We start from the raw sequence: 17,462 nt of genomic DNA, 5'->3' as shown, positions 1-17,462 counted from the left end.
TTAGCCTGGAGAAGAGAAGATTGAGGGGGAGACATGATAGCACTCTTCAAACACTTAAAAGGTTGTCACACAGAGGAGGGCCGGGATCTCTTCTCGATCCTCCCAGAGTGCAGGACATGGAATAACGGGCTCAAGTGACAGGAAGCCAGATTCCAGCTGGACATCAGGAAAAACTTCCTCACTTTTAGAACAGTATGACAATGGAACCAGTTACCTAGGGAGGTTGTGGGCTCTCCCACACTAGAGGCATTCAAGAGGCAGCTGGACAACCATCTGTCAGTGATGCTTTAGGGTGGATTCCTGCATTGAGCGGGGGGTTGGACTCGATGGCCTTGTAGGCCCCTTCCAACTCTGCTATTCTATGATTCTATGAAATAAATGAAATCTTACCACTTGCCAATCTTAGACCATGATAACCCATGCAAGCACATCAGTATCGTTTTAAAAGCCTTTATGGTGGTGCAACTATTTTTGTTGTTGTTTGCTGCAACAAACTAACATAGCTACTCCTCTGGAAATAACAAAGCCTTGTTTTGTGAACTTTTTATATAGAAATAGACTGTGGGTCAAGCGTACAACAGAGAACCCAGATTTCTGAAGTTAAGAGAAATATGAGTTGTAAAGATCCATGTCAACTCCTTCAGTTTTTGTTAATGTGGCTTGCTCTTGATCCATTCTGGTACTTTGTGATGTTATAAAATTAACTCGAGGTATGTGTCACTACTTTACATGGAATGGTCTCATCTCTTTCTATGATAACTGAACATGCCTATTTCTCCAGAAACATGGCATGGCCTCTGTTACTCTTTCTCCCCCCACCCAGCCCTAGGACCAATAGAGTATGTTGCTTCACAGTGAATTAAGGCTTAAAGCAACGTTGGGCTTACAAGGAGGTGGATAAGGGTCTTAGGTTTTGTCATTTTGGTTGGATATAGCACATGTTCTATACATGTTTTGAATTTGCTAAATACTCCATTGGATTTGTTGAGTATTGTAGAGTTTTAGATCTAGGGAGCAGCCCTAGAAATGGTTGGTGTCTTTCTCAGCTCTTCCCGGGACAATTTTTCCAGGTATTGTGATTGGGTTAGGAGGGCCAGAAAACAGAGTGGACATCCTTATGTTCCAGTGTGGTTCCATTGCATCTTCCATGTGTACTGAGTATCGATCCTAGGGGACAGTGTGGGCAACCTTGGCCATTCTACTTGATCTTACCTGGCTTTCCAGGTGAACTGCATGGCCCTAATTCTTTCTCCCCTCTCCCAACTAATTTTGAAAACAGTAAAGAAGAGTTTCAGAGAGCTTAAGATGTTTTGTCCTAGGTTGCAATCCCCTTCTTTAAAGCCCTTCTTTTAGTATTATCCACAGCGTCACTCCAGATTTCAGTGACATAAAGCTCGCTCGCTCACTCTCTTTTTAATGAGGGAATGAATAGACTTCCCACTATATTACTTTTATTTATTTATTTGCAACATTTATATACTGCTCCACATCTTAACAGATTCTGGAGCAGTGAACAATAACAGATTAAAAGAAGAAAACATCATATTAAAATAATGTTTAAAACAACAACAGCAGAATGCCTGTAAAACCGTAGCTGGTCACTCCAGGAAGGTGTCTTGAAGTAAAGATGTTTTCAAGAGGTACCACCATCAAAACAGTGTTGGTGCCTGCCTGATTTCCAGAGGCAAAGAGTTCCATAGACAGGGAACCACTACACTGAAGGCTCTTTTCTGGATGAACTCCAATTGGGCCATAGGTCCATATGGAACCACTGGGAGCATGCCCTCTGATGACCTCAGTGGCTGGGCAGGTTGATAAGGGACAAGGTGTTCTCTCAGCTATCCTGTTCCAAAGTTGTTTAGGGCTTTACACCCCATGAAAAAGGAAAGGGACCTCTCGTGCAAGCACTGAGTCATTACTGGCTCTTGGAGGGGCGCCAGCTTTCGCTGACGTTTTCTTGGCAGGCCTTATAGCGGGGTGCCTTCCCCGGCCATTATTACCTTTCTCCCAGCTAGCTGGGTACTCATTTTACCGACCTCGGGAGGATGGAAGGCTGAGTCGACCCGAGCCGGCTGCCTGAAACCAGCTTCCGCTGGGATCAAACTCAGGCCGTGGGGAGAGTTTCAGCTGCAGAAACAATAGGCAGCCAGTGCAGTTCCTCCAGCAAAGGACTTGCATGCTGAAAAGGGGCAGTTCCCGGCTACAACCAAGCTGTTGCATTCTGCACCAGCTCCAGTTTTTGGACCACCTTAAAGGCAGCTCCATTTGCAGTAATCCAGCCTTGTAGAGGTAGTGCCTCTACCATTGTAGCCAAGCTATCTCTGTCCAGGAGAGGCCTTAGCTAGCAGACCAGCCAAAGCTCGGAAAAGGCACTTTGGGGGATTCCACACGTCGTACTGAGGGCGCTTGCATGCGCCCCCAAAGCGATCGTGTAGCTTGCCGACGGAGCAGGAGGCGGCTGGGGAATCCGGCCGCGTCCTTGCCGCCGCCGCCGCCCACCTCCCTGCCGGCCTCCTGCTGCTGGCGAAAGAGCCAGCCGGGTCGGAGAGCTTCTTCCGCTCTCCGCCCCGCCTTCTTCCACCGAGCTCTCCAACCCAGCCGGCGAGGAGGTAGGTGGGCGGCGGTGGCGGCAAGGACGCGGCCGGATTCCCCAGCCGCTTCCTGCTCCGCCTCTTCCTCGTCTCTTCGAACAGGCAAGCTACACAATGGCTTTGGAGGCGCACTGGGGGCGCATACAAGCGCCCTCAGTATGACGTGTAGAACCCCTCTTTGAGTCACTGTTTCCAGTTAAGCCTCCAGCAGCAGTGATGGATCTAGGAGTACCTGGTATTTCAAAGGGAGTGCAACCCCAATGAGAACTGATCATGTGCCTATATCCCAGACTCGGAAGCCACTTACCCACAGAGTTTCCGTCTTGCTAGGATTCAACTTCAGTTTATTGGCTGTCATCCAGCCCATCACTGAGTCTAGGCACTGATCCAGGACTTGCACAACCTCTCCTGATTCAGATGTCACAGGGAGACAGAGCTGTGTGTCATCAGCATAATGATGGCACTTGGCTCCAAATCTCCTAATGACCATTCCCAGGGGATTCATATAGGTGCCGAACAACACTGGGGACAAGATGATACCCTGCAGAACCCCAAAGCTCAGTTGCCAACGAATGGTCACCCAATATTACTTTCTGAAATCGACCCTGCAGGTAAGACCGGGACCACTCTAACACAGTGCCTCCAGTGCTCGCCCTACAGAGTCGATCCAGAAGTACACCGTGGTTGATGGTATCAAACACCGATGAGAAGAATTAACAGGGTTGTCCTTCTCCTGATAAAAGTCATACACCAGGCTGACCAAGGCTGATTCGGTCCCATAACCACTGGTCTAAACCCAGACGGCAATGGGTCCAGATAATCCGTATCCTCTAAGGGTGACTACAGTTGCTCCACCACAACCCTCTCAAGTGCCCTAAGGAATGGGTATTTGTGACTGTGGTAGTTGTCAATTACACTTGGACCACAGTGGGTTTCTTCAGGAGTGGTCGCACTACGGCCTCCTTAAGGCCATGGGAGATACGCCTTCATCCAGAGATGTGTTTACCACTCTGTGGATTCACCCTGCCATATCCCCCTCAACTAACCTTTATTAGCCAGGAGGGGCAATGAAAGCCTGTGGTCGGTCACGCTACTGCAAGCACTTTGTCCATGTCAACAGGCTGCAGCAACTGAAAGCAATCCCACAAAATTGGGCAGATGGTGGCATCGGAGACCTGTACTGGGACTGTGCTAACCGCAGCATCAAGCCCGTTCCAGAGACTAGCAGCTTTGTCCTCAAAGAACAATGCAAAAAGTTCATGGCAGGTTCTTGAGGGGACCAGGACCCCCCCCCCCCCCCGCTCACAGCAGAGAGTGTTAACAACTCCTGGACCACCCAAAAGAGCTTCGCTGATTGGCTACTGGAGGATGCAATGGAGGCAGCAAGGTATGTCTTGCTGCGCAAAAGGCGCAATCATGTGCTCTAGAGGATGCGCTGTGGCCTTCACTTCTTACGCCATTAGCACTCTAGCCGACGTCCAGCCTGTTTCACAGGCCGCTGTTTCAACCCGCTTGGTTCATTTCGAACCCCAGGGCTCCTCCCAGGGGCCTGTTTTCAACACCTGCATCCACCTTGGAGCAGGTGAAGTGCTCGGAAGGCGAGAGTGCTCCTGCCCCTGAGCAGAGTTCGTTCCACTCTTGGGAAGCCGAGGCTTCGTTTCCTACTCACTCTGGACTGGGGCCTTTCAACTGAGAGTAGGCCGGGGGTTAGGGCCAGCTTCCTCAGTGCCAGGCTGGTCCAACCTGCCCCATGGGACCTCCCGCCCCCAGACCGGCCGCTCTGGCGACTCACAGGCGCCCCGGGGCTGGGCAGCCCGCTGCACAGATGTGTCGACTCGGAGTTCTTGGATGGCCTCTTTCCAGCCCGCCAGGCAGGTTCCGTGCGCGCTGCAGCCCGAGCGGGGAGCTCTTGAGAGCGCTGCGCGGAGGAGGCCGGGCCCGCGCTTCGCCCTCTCTCCCGCGCGCGTCCCTCCCCTCCGGCGAGCGCAGCCCAGGACCGGCGTGGGCATCTTGCCTGCCTGCCTGCCTGCCTTGGCCGGCGGCCTCTTTGGCTCGCGCTCCGGCAGCCGGTCGGTCGGTCGCCTTTAAAGGGCGGGCGCAGTGCCGGCCGGGCGAGGGGGCCGCCTTGCGCCGAGCGGGGGCACGGATTAGCCGGAGCCCCACGAGCAGCGGCGGCATCTGGATCCCGCGGAGGCCTTCGGCGCTGGGCGAGCCGGGGTACCGCCCCAGCATCTGGCACGCTGCGGCGGGGAGGCCATGGCATGATCTCCGCCTCGCTGGCTTGCCCGCGCTTCCCAGAGCCCGTCCCCGGCTGCGAGAGCAGCGGCGGGGGGGCGCCCGCCTGGGCCGGAGCAGCGCTGCCCCCCTCCTCCTCCTCCCGCTCCCCCTCCCGCTCCCCCTCCTCCTCCTCGCCCTCCTCCGGCCGCCCGGCCGCCGCCGCCTTCCATGGTGGGACCGTGCGCCTCCCCAGCAGCCTCCGCCTGCCCGGCCTGCTCCAATATGTCTTGGGAGCCGATCCGGCGTCGTCAGTGGGCAGCCAAGGACACGGGCAGCCTCGGCTTCTCGTGACTGTCCTCATGAAAGGCTTCAAGCTCGCCTGGTAAAGCGGGGCGTGGAGGGGCGGGGTGGGGGGGGGGAGAAACTCTGTGTGTGTGTTGTGTGCGCGCCTGCCTGGCTGCCTTGGTGGACGCTGGAATTGGGCTCCTCTGCTGGTCCTGCGAGCCCCCCCCCCCCACTTCGCCATCCCTCCCTCCCCCCTCCTTCCTCTCCCCCTCCCCTTGGGGTCGGGGGTCCCAGCTCAGCCCAGGGAGGGAGAGACCCCGTCCGGACGAGGTTGGCACCACTGCAGCTTCAGCCAAGGGACAGCTGCTGGCGTGGGGGGGTGGGGTGAGGAGGCTGGAGCAGAGCTCCACTGCAGTGTGTTAATGGAGCCCAGGAAGGGAGGGGGGAGGGAAAGAAGAGTTGGGCTGATGCAAAGATGTTCCTCCCCTGCATCAGGGATGGAGAAGGCAGTGGCGCCTCGCTCTGCCCGGTCTTCGCCCTTCTCTCCACGGTTGCCACACCTCTTTCTCCCCCGGCCCGTCTAGGTGCGTGATGCTGGCAAGGCTGCCCGTTTCTCTGCTGAAGGCCGGCGGCGGGATAGATGGACCGAGCCATCCCTGTGGCTTAAAAATGGGGCACTGCTTAACCGCGGCATCCAGGGGACTTAAGTTAGTCCACGCTGTCTTGTCCCGTTAGTTCCAGTGGGCCTCCGGTAAACACGCTTCAGCCCTGACCCATCCAATTCTAATTTACGTCTTTGTCACCGGCCGGCTCTTTGGGGACTGATCCTGCAGAGGCAAACTCTGGCAGGAGATCCATTGACCGGCTCCTGTGAGTGTAGGTAGGAGCATGCAGGCTTTTGAGTTGCATAAAACTCTTTGTCGAGGAGAGCGTGAGAGAGCACAGCATCCCTTGATGATGTGAGCGATGTGGGTTTAAAATGCAGCGCTTGTCGCTAACCTTGATCTCTCTGCGTTATGCCTGAGGTGTAGCTCTCTCGGTCGCTCTCTGTTTTCCTGGAGAGAAAGGTCCTGTGTCACTTGAAACCTTGACTACTCCAGTAGTGCTCACAGTAGATCGGGCAATCTTTCCAGTCGTGTACCCCGTGGATGAAATTCTGAGCTGGTGTAATTGTGTCCATGGTTGTTTCGGGGTTAGGGTTCAAGGATGCATTCTGGGGCATAAATGACCACATTTAGCTGCACTTACTGCTCTACGTTTCCAGGAGCTTCTTGAAATATTGCAGAGGACAATGGGCTGCAAAGTACTTTTATTGCAGGCTCCTTATCAAAACACGGGTGTCTTAAGTCACTGTCTGGATTGCTTGCCTACCCGTATTTCTATTGGAAGAGCAACAATAATAATAATATTTATAAAAGTTATATCCTCTTGGCTTAATTTTACTTAACAAAACCTGACCCTGTGTGTGTCTGTGCACACCAAACCCACCGTATAAAATGTGTCGTTTAGATTAGTGCATTCCTTCAAAAATAAGTAGAACTTAAATAGAAGAGTTTAGCCTGGAGAAGAGAAGATTGAGGGGAGACATGATAGCACTCTTCAAATACTTAAAAGGTTGTCACACAGAGGAGGGCCAGGATCTCTTCTCGATCCTCCCAGAGTGCAGGACACAGAATAACGGGCTCAAGTTAAAGGAAGCCAGATTCCAGCTGGACATCAGGAAAAACTTCCTGACTGTTAGAGCACTGCGACGGTGGAATCAGTTACCTAGGGAGGTTGTAGGCTCTCCCACACTAGAGGCATTAGAGAGGCAGCTGGACAAGCATCTGTCAGGGATGCTTTAGGGTGGATTCCTGCATTGAGCAGGGGGTTGGACTCGATGGCCTTGTAGGCCCCTTCCAACTCTGCTATTCTATGATTCTATGATTCTATGAGTTCTTTGCTCACTTCACTGCAACGTGATACCACTAGAGCTACAAGCTGATACCCACATATTGGCGAGTAAGTCCTATTAAACTCGTTGGGTCTTCTGAGAAGTTGTGTATGGGACTGTGCTCAAAAGTGGAGAGTTTATGTATTTATTTAATCCAGTTTTCCGATACCTAATAGCAATGCCCATTTACATTCGTGAATTCGGAGCACGCTGTGAAGTGAGATACTTTTACCAGGAAGAAGATATGTGCTAAAATAACTTGGGGTGGTCATGCATATAAATTTTCTGTCTGTATTAAAACTTGGTTCAAAGCAATGTAATAGATAGAATTGGATGTTGCTGGGGACGCGAGGCTGGTTTCCTAGGCCTTTATAGTCATTGACGTCTTTAATTCTCTGTGTTTGCAAATACAGATGCAGAAAGGTTAGGAGCATATGGCTAGAGCGGTCTTTGCAAGAACGTAATGCAGCCCATCGGTAGATGTATTGACATCGCAACCGAAAAATGCTTTTAAGTATGGTACGGATATATTCTTGAATGAATGAAGCATTGGGTAGGGCCGGAGAGTTGCATAATAGAACTAGCCACCCTTCCTGGCAAGCAAGCGCTCTGTTACACAGGCTGAATAGGAAGACTATAGCGTTCCCATTGGACGTGTATTTCTACTTATAAAAATGCATTTCTCTTAATTATGTAACAGCGTTATTTGTTTGTATTGAAACATATTGAAAATGATTGGTGCTGCAGAGTGACTGGGATTGTGGCTCCCTCTCACTCCACCCTCCCGCCAGATCAGAGACTAAGAAGGATTGGGCAGGGACAGTGGGTACATGACAGACTTTGTAGATTTCCTACTCAGCATTCAAAGAGAGAGAGAGAGAGAGATTCTGATGATACAGTTGGGGTCACTCTTACTGCTGAGATGAATATGCTCAAAGGATGCTAGAGGGCACTGTATCACTATTGGTGCCTACTTGCTAGGAAGAAAAGCTGTGTTCCTTCTGTTTTTATAGAAATACAGTCCAAAATCGTTGGGCTGATTTTCAGTGTCTTCTGCTTCTTTGCTTTCTCCACTTTCAGTAAGGGAGACTGTTACGTTCTTATTTGGTAAGGCTGCTGGTGTCACTTTGGCTGCAGAGAATGAGGAATAGGTGAAGACGGTGCACCAGGGAGTTTCCTGCACAAGCTTTATTGGAAAAGATACACGTCCTTGCTCCTGTGCACAAGGTTTCTAGTTTCCAGATGTGTGTGTGTGTGTCTGTGTTTGTGTGACAGAGTAGTTTCCAGTTTCCAGTGACTGTTGGGCCTTTAACATTTTTTGGATCACTCAAAGTTGTCTAAAAGTGTTATCTGGTTCTTTTTCTCTGGTTTATGCATTCATAAATGTTTATATTAAAAATAAGTGATTTCTGGGTTTGCTGGATATACAAGAACAAAAATGAAATTCTTCCCACTGTGAAGCTGAATAACCTTAGCAAGGTGCACATATGCAGGGTTGCTATGAACATAAAATGGTCTAATCCCACATATGATGCCCTGAAATTTGGGTGGAGGTATGGGGCATAAATGAGACAAATAACTATAGATGTGCCATTTAGAGGGAAAATATCTGTTTGCTATTTCTGTGTTTATTTTATTTAATAGTATAGATAAGGATTGTAAAGTTACATTCTTTATTAAGGTTATGCAGTATTTTTTCGATCTGCCAAATTCAGACCGTTTGTTATTCTTATTATCCATAGTACATTTCCACAGCAAGCAAAAATACTTTCGTAAATGCCTTTTGCAACTTTTCAGGTGGATACGTTCTTTGGTGCCTCTTTTAAGTGCATTAAAGTAATCCACCTTTTGAAGAAGAGGAACAGCCTTCCAGTTTGATCTACTTATGCTTGGTGGTTATTTATCTCTTTCCCCTTGTTCTTTTGTGTCTGAGTATGTGTGAGGTGTCGTACTTCATAGAACTGTTAAAATAAATTTTTAATCTTGAGTGCAAAACTATTTCTGGTGTTAGAAACCTCTAAGGAGGTGCAGTTTATTGATCTTATGCAATGTCTTTCTAACATTTGGCTGCGTGGAATTGCTCTAATGGCAAACAAGGAATTCTATAGTTGCTACTTAAAAAAGAATTTGAATAGACTTCGGCAAGGTTGATTGGAGATGGATCCCATTCTCAGACCTAGGAATTGCCCTAGTTAGCCTCAGTTCAGTTTCAGGTAGAAACTTTGGAGAGGGGCTTCTCATGGAAACAATCCCTTAGGGTTTGAGCCAGTCTGATTACTGGTGCCTGGCTGTGACAACGGACTGGATGAGGGCTAATAAACTGAAACTCAATCCAGACAAGACTGAGATGCTGCTGGTGGGTGGTTCTTCTGGCCGGATGGTGGGTGTTCAACCTGTTCTGGATGGGGTTGCACTCCTCCTGAAGGAGCAAGTTCGTAGCTTGAGGGTTCTCCTAGAACCATCTCTGTCACTTGAGGCCCAGGTGGCCTCGGTGGCATGGAGTGCCTTCTACCAACTCCATTTAGTGGCCCAGCTACGCCCCTATCTGGACAGGGATAACCTAGCTTCAGTCATCCAAGCTCTGGTAACCTCCAAATTAGACTACTGTAGTGCCCTGAAGACGGTTCGGAAGCTGCAGCTTGTGCAAAATGCAGCAGCCAGATTGATAACTGGAACCAGAAGGTTTGAACAAATAACACCAATTCTGGCCCGCTTTCATTGGCTGCCTATGCGTTTCCGAGCCCAATTCAAGGTGCTGGTTTCAACCTATAAAACCTTATATGGCTTGGGACCACAGTACCTGATGGAACGCCTCTCCTGACATTAACCTACCCGTGCACTGCACTCAACTTCTAAGGTCCTCCTCCGAGTGCCTACTCCGAGGGAAGCTCGGAGGGTGGCAACAAGGGAGAGGGCCTTTTCAGTGGTGGCCCCCCAATTATGGAATGATCTCCCTGATGAGGCTCGCCTGGTGCCAACATTGTTAACTTTTCAGCACCAGATCAAGACTTTTCTCTTCTCCCAGGCATTTAACAGCATTTAACAACATATGCTTAAGTTCGTTTGTTTTTTAATGGACCCCAGAACTGTTATTGTTTAAATGGACACTGATGTTTTATGCTGTTGTTTTTATATTTTTGATGGTTTTAAATTTTGTATACTTTTAAATGTTCACTGTTTTTTAACTTTTGTAAACCGCCCAGAGAGCTTCGGCTATGGGGCGGTATATATAAATTTAATAAATAAATAAATAAATTACCTGCTGGGTTGCAAAACTTAGTCAGGCAAGCGGTAAATTAAGTATTAGGTTTCAGGTCTCTCTTCTCCTGTTCATGATGGGAACTCCCAGTTATCCTTAGCAGAATTAATATGTGTGAATCACAATCCACTATCCACAATGCAATGCTCACATTTTGGGAGGAAAGGATGGGGAGCGCATAATGAAATACACAACTCTCAACCCTTCAACTTCCCAACAATAATTACAGGGGAGCAGGTTGCTTTTCTTTTAATCTGAGCACTTCCAGAAAGTATTTGCTTTCTGGGTGCTTTGGGAAAGCATTATAAACTGCAAGGATAATGTGTAGGCTTAAGAACATAAGAAGAGCCCTGCTGGATCAGACCAAGGGACCATCTAGTTCAGCACCCTGTTCACACAGTGGCCAACCAGCTGTCGGTCAGGGACCAACAAAGCAGGACATGGTTCAACAGTACCCTCCCACCCATGTTCCCCAGCAACTGGTGCATATAGGCTTACTGCCTCGGATACTGGAGGTAGCATGTAGCCATCAGGGCTAGTAGCCATCCTCTAGCAGCGTGTAGCCCTCAGAGCTAGTAGCCATTCTCTAGCAGCGTGTAGCCACCAGGGCCAGTAGCCATTCTCTAGCAGAGTGTAGCCCTCAGGGCCAGTAGCCATTCTCTAGCAGCGTGTAGCCACCAGGGCCAGTAGCCATTCTCTAGCAGCATGTAGCCCTCAGGGCTAGTAGCCATTCTTTAGCAGTGTGTAGCCATCAGGGCTAGTAGCCATTCTCTAGCAGTGTGTAGCCCTCAGGGCTAGTAGCCATTCTCTAGCAGCATGTAGCCCTCAGGGCTAGTAGCCATTCTCTAGCAGCGTGTAGCCCTCAGGGCTAGTAGCCATTCTCTAGCAGCGTGTAGCCCTCAGGGCTAGTAGCCATTCTCTAGCAGCGTGTAGCCCTCAGGGCTAGTAGCCATTCTCTAGCAGTGTGTAGCCACCAGGGCTAGTAGCCATTCTCTAGCAGCGTGTAGCCCTCAGGGCTAGTAGCCATTCTCTAGCAGCGTGTAGCCACCAGGGCTAGTAGCCATTCTCTAGCAGCGTGTAGCCCTCAGGGCTAGTAGCCATTCTCTAGCAGCGTGTAGCCCTCAGGGCTAGTAGCCATTCTCTACCAGCATGTAGCCCTCAGGGCCAGTAGCCATTCTCTACCAGCATGTAGCCCTCAGGGCCAGTAGCCATTCTCTAGCAGCGTGTAGCCCTCAGGGCTAGTAGCCATTCTCTAGCAGCGTGTAGCCACCAGGGCTAGTAGCCATTCTCTAGCAGCGTGTAGCCCTCAGGGCTAGTAGCCATTCTCTACCAGCATGTAGCCCTCAGGGCCAGTAGCCATTCTCTAGCAGCATGTAGCCACCAGGGCTAGTAGCCATTCTCTAGCAGCGTGTAGCCCTCAGGGCCAGTAGCCATTCTCCTCCAGGCTAGTATTTGGATAATGCCCTTCTTGAGGAACAAGATTTTTTTAATTGGGAGAACTGAACCTCTGGGTTATTACTGCAACTTTTGGTTATTTGCTACATGCAGTTAACCTTCCTTGCACAAGGAATCTTGAGGAAGGAGTAAGTGACCCACGTGGCTGAAGGTTCCTCTCTGTGGACTTTTCAGTTGGAATATGGCAGTTGCAGCTCAGGTAAGCTCTCTTTCTAGTCACCAGCTTTCACTTCTGATGAGCTCATCAAAAGAAAAGGGAAAAAAAGTAAAAGTGGGGGGAATTGGAGTTTGTTGTCTCAAACTCTTATCTCAGGCCAAACATGAATTGTACCTACTGCAGTGAAGCTGCTGTCAGGAGAACATTTTCTCTTTTGAGGTCAAATATTGACTAATCACTAAACTAGACACAGGTTGGGCGTCTTGTCTTAAGACTCTTTGGGGCTCTTCCCTGGTGCCTCCATCAAACACAGGTGGGTGGTGATGAGGGAAAGGTGGTGGTACCCCATATCTGGAATATCTTCTCCAGGCACGATTGCGTGGTGTGTCCTTTTTGGCTTTCAGGCAGCAGGTAAAAGCAATCCGGTTCATCCAGGCATTTGAAAACTAGTTGTATGGTCTGCGGTTTTTGACATAGTTCCTTTTTTACCCCTGTTGATGGCCGCTATTGTGTGTTGATGTTTGTATTATTATTATTATTATTATTATTATTATTATTATTATTAATAATAATAATAATAATAATAATATAGCACCATCAATGTACATGGTGCTGTACAGAGTAAAACAGTAAATAGCAAGACCCTGCCGCATAGGCTTACATTCTAATAAAGTCATAGTAAAGCAATAAGGAGGGGAAGAGAATGCAAACAGGCACTGGGTAGGGTAAGCAGGCACAGGGTAGGGAAAAAGTAACAGTATAACTAACAGTCTAAAGTCCGAGCAACATCAAGTTTTAAAAGCTTTAGGAAAAAGAAAAGTTTTTAGCTGAGCTTTAAAAGCTGCGATTGAACTTGTAGTTCTCAAATGTTCTGGAGGAGCGTTCCAGGCGTAAGGGGCAGCAGAAGAGAATGGGCGAAGCCGAGCAAGGGAAGTAGAGGCCCTTGGGCAGGCGAGAAACATGGCATCAGAGGAGCGAAGAGCACGAGTGGGGCAATAGTGTGAGATGAGAGAGGAGAGATAGGAAGGAGCTAGACCGTGAAAAGCTTTGAAGGTCAACAAAAGCAGTTTATATTGGATTCTGAAGTGAATAGGAAGCCAATGAAGAGATTTCAGAAGAGGAGTAACATGGTCAGAGCGGCGAGCCAAGAAGATAATCTTAGCGGCAGCGTGGTGGACAGAAACCAACGAACTGATGTGAGAAGAAGGAAGGCCAGAGAGAAGAAGGTTGCAGTAGTCCAACCGAGAAATAACCAGTGGATGAATGGTTATGTGGTTTTATTGTTTGTCATGAGTGGACTCGAAAGGGTAAAGCTGAAATACAGGAATAATAATAATAATAATAATAATAATAATAATAATAATAATAATAATAATAATAATATTTAATTGTATCTCACTTTTTGCCCAATACTGGGCCTCAAGGCAGCCTTACAAAATTTAAAACATATACATTTTAAAACCCATGAAAAGAAATATGCAGAAATTAAAAATATATTAAATATATTACAATATTAAAACATAAAACATTTAAAATACATGACAATTTTAAAAGTCCTTAGCATAAACGGAGACCCAGATCAAAGGCCTGCTGGAACAAAAAAGTTTTACCCTGCTTCCGAAAGCCCATCAAGGAGGGAGCCAGCCTAGCTTCCCCGGGAAGAGAGTTCCAGAGTACCGGAGCAGCCACCGAGAAGGCCCTCTCCCATGTTCCCACCAGGCGCACCTGTGAAGATGGTTGGACTGATAGAAGGGCTTCTCCAGAAGATCTCAAAGCACGGGCCGGCTCATAAGGGAGATGCTTTTTAATAATGTGCTGCTTTTAATAATGTATTAGTTTTATATGTTTTAATCAATTATATGTATTTTATGGTGTTTGCATTTGTGTTGTATCTGCCTCGATCCAGAGGGAGTGATGGGTAACAAATAATAATAATAATAATAATAATAATAATAATAATAATAATAATAATAATAATACGGTCTTTCAGATAACCTGGACCAAGGGAGCTTCAGCTATTGGGCGATATAAAAATGCAACAAATAAATAAAGTGTAGGGCAGGTGCCTAAACTCTTAACATTTTCACTGGCATATCTACCTACTGTGCAGGGGGTGGGGGGACTTCACGGCAGCTTCATGGTAGTTTCCAGGTTCACTAAAAGAATAGGGATTCTTGGCATAGAGTTTCCTTCCAGGTACTGGACATTAAATATTACTGAGCGTTGCAGAGCTCTATGGCCCTGCACTCCTCCCCCCTCCTTTTCAGATCTGTGACAATAATTTCAGCTAAGTGAATCCTGATCGCTTGTAGCTGTTTAAAATTGCACCGTGGACTTTGATCAAATGGCATGTCCATCTCTGTCCAGTCAAGTGGAGGGCAGCTCCTAGGAATTCTAGAAGCTTCCGTTCCAGTAGCCTTTAAGTAAAGATGTCATAGGATCTCTGGCTGGATTCTTTCATCTGAGAGGCCTGTTCTTTTCCCCCATCTACCTGTACAGTAACAGGACACGGAGAGAAGTGAAGCCACGGAGGCATTGTGCAGAAGTGCTGCTCTGCCTAGCTCTAGTTGGTGTTGGCTGGCATGCTCTTGTTGTGTGGGTAGAAGTCTTAAAACATGGCTCCCAAAATGAGTTTGTATGAACTGCTCAGAGAGCTTTGGCTACTGGGTGGTATAATAATGAAATAAATAAATAAGAAATAGATGGCTTCTTAATACGTTTCAATTCAAATGTTAGTTTGAAGGGCTTGGGAAGGTCAGAGAAAGTTGCTGTAGCACAGTGGCTGGGCGTGCCCCTGGTTCAAATCCTTGTCTCAGCCGTGAACTAATAGTTAGTCATGTCAGGTATCTCACTATTTCTTTGCCTTAATGCCCAGTGAGAGGCAATGTGTTGTAGTGGTTGGAGTGTTGGACTGGGAACCGGGAGATCTGAGTTCCGGTCCCCACTCAGCCATGGAAACCCATTGGGTGACTTTGGGCCAGTCACAGACTCTCAGCCCAACCTACCTCACAGGGTTGCTGTTGTGAAGATAAAAGGGAGAGGAGGAGGATTGTGTATGCTGCCTTGGGTTCCTTGGAGGACAAAAGGTGGGATATGCATGCAATAAATAAATAAATAACATCCGCTGTCTAATCTGTAATATAGAGACAATTGGCAGTGGAGTCTGGTGGTTCGAAGGTCAGTGGGGCAGTGTGTGTTTGTGTGTTGTAAATATAATCTGCTACCTTAGGATAAACCCCCATGTATCTGACAAAGTGGGTTCTACTTCATGAAAGTAGTTTAATAAATCTTTAATTGCCGCTACACTCTTCATTGTTAAGAAGTTAATAGTTCTGTTATACGGTATAACAAAATCCAATGGGTAATTATTTCTGGATTATCTATGAGAAGTAAGAAACCTCCATCTCTCTCTCTCTCTCTCTCTCTCTCTCTCTCTCTGTATGTGTGTGTGTGTGTGTGTGTATACACTTCTCCCTGAACGTTCTGTCTGCTTGTTTTGTGCTTTTGATTTCAATTTCGACCATTCTAGGGGGGTGTTCGAGTTATCTACTCAGCATTTTCTGGTTCAGCAACCTTTGCTCTACAAACTATGGTGTTTTCCCCCTCTCCTGGACAGAAAGCTGTATGAGGCTTCACAAATTCAGTGGGTCTAATAAAACCAATATTGCCTCTCCTTACGTGCACTAAAAAACCTGGGCTTTGGCACACACATAGGAAAATCTCCAAAGTTTGTTGCCACCCTTAAACTAGGGTGACCATATGAAAAGGAGGACAGGGCTCCTGTATCTTTAACAGCTGTATTGAAAAGGAAATTTCAGCAGGTGGCATTTGTATATGTGGGGAACCTGGTGAAATTTCCTCTTCATCACAACAGTTAAAGGTGCAGGTACCCTGCCCTCTTTTAAATCTGGTCACTCTAGTATAGCTCCTGCACCTTTAACTGTTGTGCTGAAGAGGGAATTTCACCAGGTTCTCGATATATACAAATGACACCTGCTGAAATTTCCTTTTCTATGCAACTGTTAAAGATACAGGAGCCCTGCCCTCCTTTTCATATGGTCACCCTACTTAAACATTCTCTTATGTGAAAATTATCTTGCAACTGAAATGGTGCAAAGTAATTTTAAATTGTCACTATTTTACACCATCCATTCACAGATTTATTTATTTATTGTTCATTTCCATGGTGAAAAATTGGGCTTTTCTTGCCCAAAGTATGCACTGCTCTAAGTTTGCATTGGCCCGTGGCTGCTACTTTGGCCCCATCTTTACACATATTATTTGCCATGCAGAAAAAAAAATGTTCACAAGGTGACTGTCATTTTCACGTGGCAGTGCTGATTCCTGATTACGCCCCCATGTGGTGAGAAGAAGCATCATCACGTTCTGGCAATCAAAACATTTCCTAGGATGTGAAAAACGTGCCTAGGCGTGGAACGAAATAACGGATTCAAGCTGAAAGCTCAGGAGATATTGCACAAATCGCTACTTGCAGGTTTTCAGCCACCTTCTGTGTAGGTGGCAGCGATGGTGATGCAGCCATCAAACCCCACACAGGAGGTGACTTAAAGCAAAGCTGTGGAGCTGTAAATGCTGCATAGCTATTCCAGTCTTCAGTGATGATTCACTGTTGCTTCCTTGAGAGTACAAGATGGGGCAAATGGAACATCATGTGGAGGGGGTGCTCTACTTAAGAGTTGGCCGAAGACACCTTCGCTCCATCAGATGAGATTTGTTGACTAGCCTCCCTTGATCATTGGATGAGGACATGGTCACCATTCCCTGGGATGTCTTTGTGTTTCCTCTTTTTAGTAGGATGCAAAAGTAGTAGTCAAGAATTTGGCCAAGTACTTGTACTCAACTCTGGGAAATTTGTGCTTGTATGAGTTACAGTAACACCCAATTAAAGGCCAGTGGTTTAACTGAGTAGCTTGTGGGTTCCCAAATGCTTTTTGCTGTACCCTTTCCTTTGAGGCACATGTGCTCTTTCTGCTTGCGGGGTAGAAATCCACTTGGCTGCAGAATGCTCTGCTTACTCAGCACAGAGCTGCTGGACTCAGTCTCTGTTGCTGGTAATCTCTATAGACATTCTGCCTGTGAGAATGGCATGAGCTTGAGACAGAGGTGGTTATCTACTGTCCCAGTGGTGCTCAGCATCCTAGGAGCTGTGTATTGACTTCTGTTCACCTTGCTTGAACTCCCAGAGTGCAGGACATGGAATAATGGGCTCAAGGGTGTTTTTTAAACTGTTGGTTGTTTTATTATGGTTTTAATTTTTGTGAACTGCCCAGAGAGCTTTGGCTATTGGGTGGTATAAAAATGTAATAAATAAATAAAATAAGTGACAGGAAGCCAGATTCCGACTGGACATCAGGAAAAACTTCCTGACTGTTAGAGCAGTATGTCAATGGAACCAGTTACCTAGGGAGGTTGTGGCCTCTCCCACACTAGAGGCCTTCAAGAGGCAGCTGGACAACCATTTGTCAGGGATGCTTTAAGGTAGATTCTTGTAAATGAGCAGGGGGTTGGACTCGATGGCCTTGTAGGCCCCTTCCAACTCTACTA

At 47.5% G+C, this 17,462-nt stretch overlaps 1 protein-coding gene across 5 annotated transcripts in view; it reads left to right on the top strand.

The window, feature by feature from the left end:
• The window catches only part of GRAMD1B (GRAM domain containing 1B), a 150,842-nt gene that overhangs the window by 52,291 nt on the left and 81,089 nt on the right, over positions 1–17,462 (top strand). The window contains exon 1 of one of the 5 annotated variants that reach the window (XM_063139119.1): positions 5,047–5,190. The exons of the other annotated variants lie outside the window; for them this stretch is intronic. Coding sequence (XP_062995189.1) covers positions 5,168–5,190 — 23 coding nt within the window. The 5' untranslated portion in view covers positions 5,047–5,167. Of the gene's footprint in view, positions 1–5,046; positions 5,191–17,462 lie in introns of those variants that run through there. 5 annotated transcript variants of the gene reach the window in all.

The sequence above is a fragment of the Elgaria multicarinata genome, chromosome 12 (genome assembly GCF_023053635.1).
Source record: "Elgaria multicarinata webbii isolate HBS135686 ecotype San Diego chromosome 12, rElgMul1.1.pri, whole genome shotgun sequence".
NCBI lineage: Eukaryota > Metazoa > Chordata > Lepidosauria > Squamata > Anguidae > Elgaria > Elgaria multicarinata.
The sequence above is the reverse complement of the archived record's forward strand: the minus strand, read 5'-3'. Positions and strand labels throughout refer to the sequence as shown.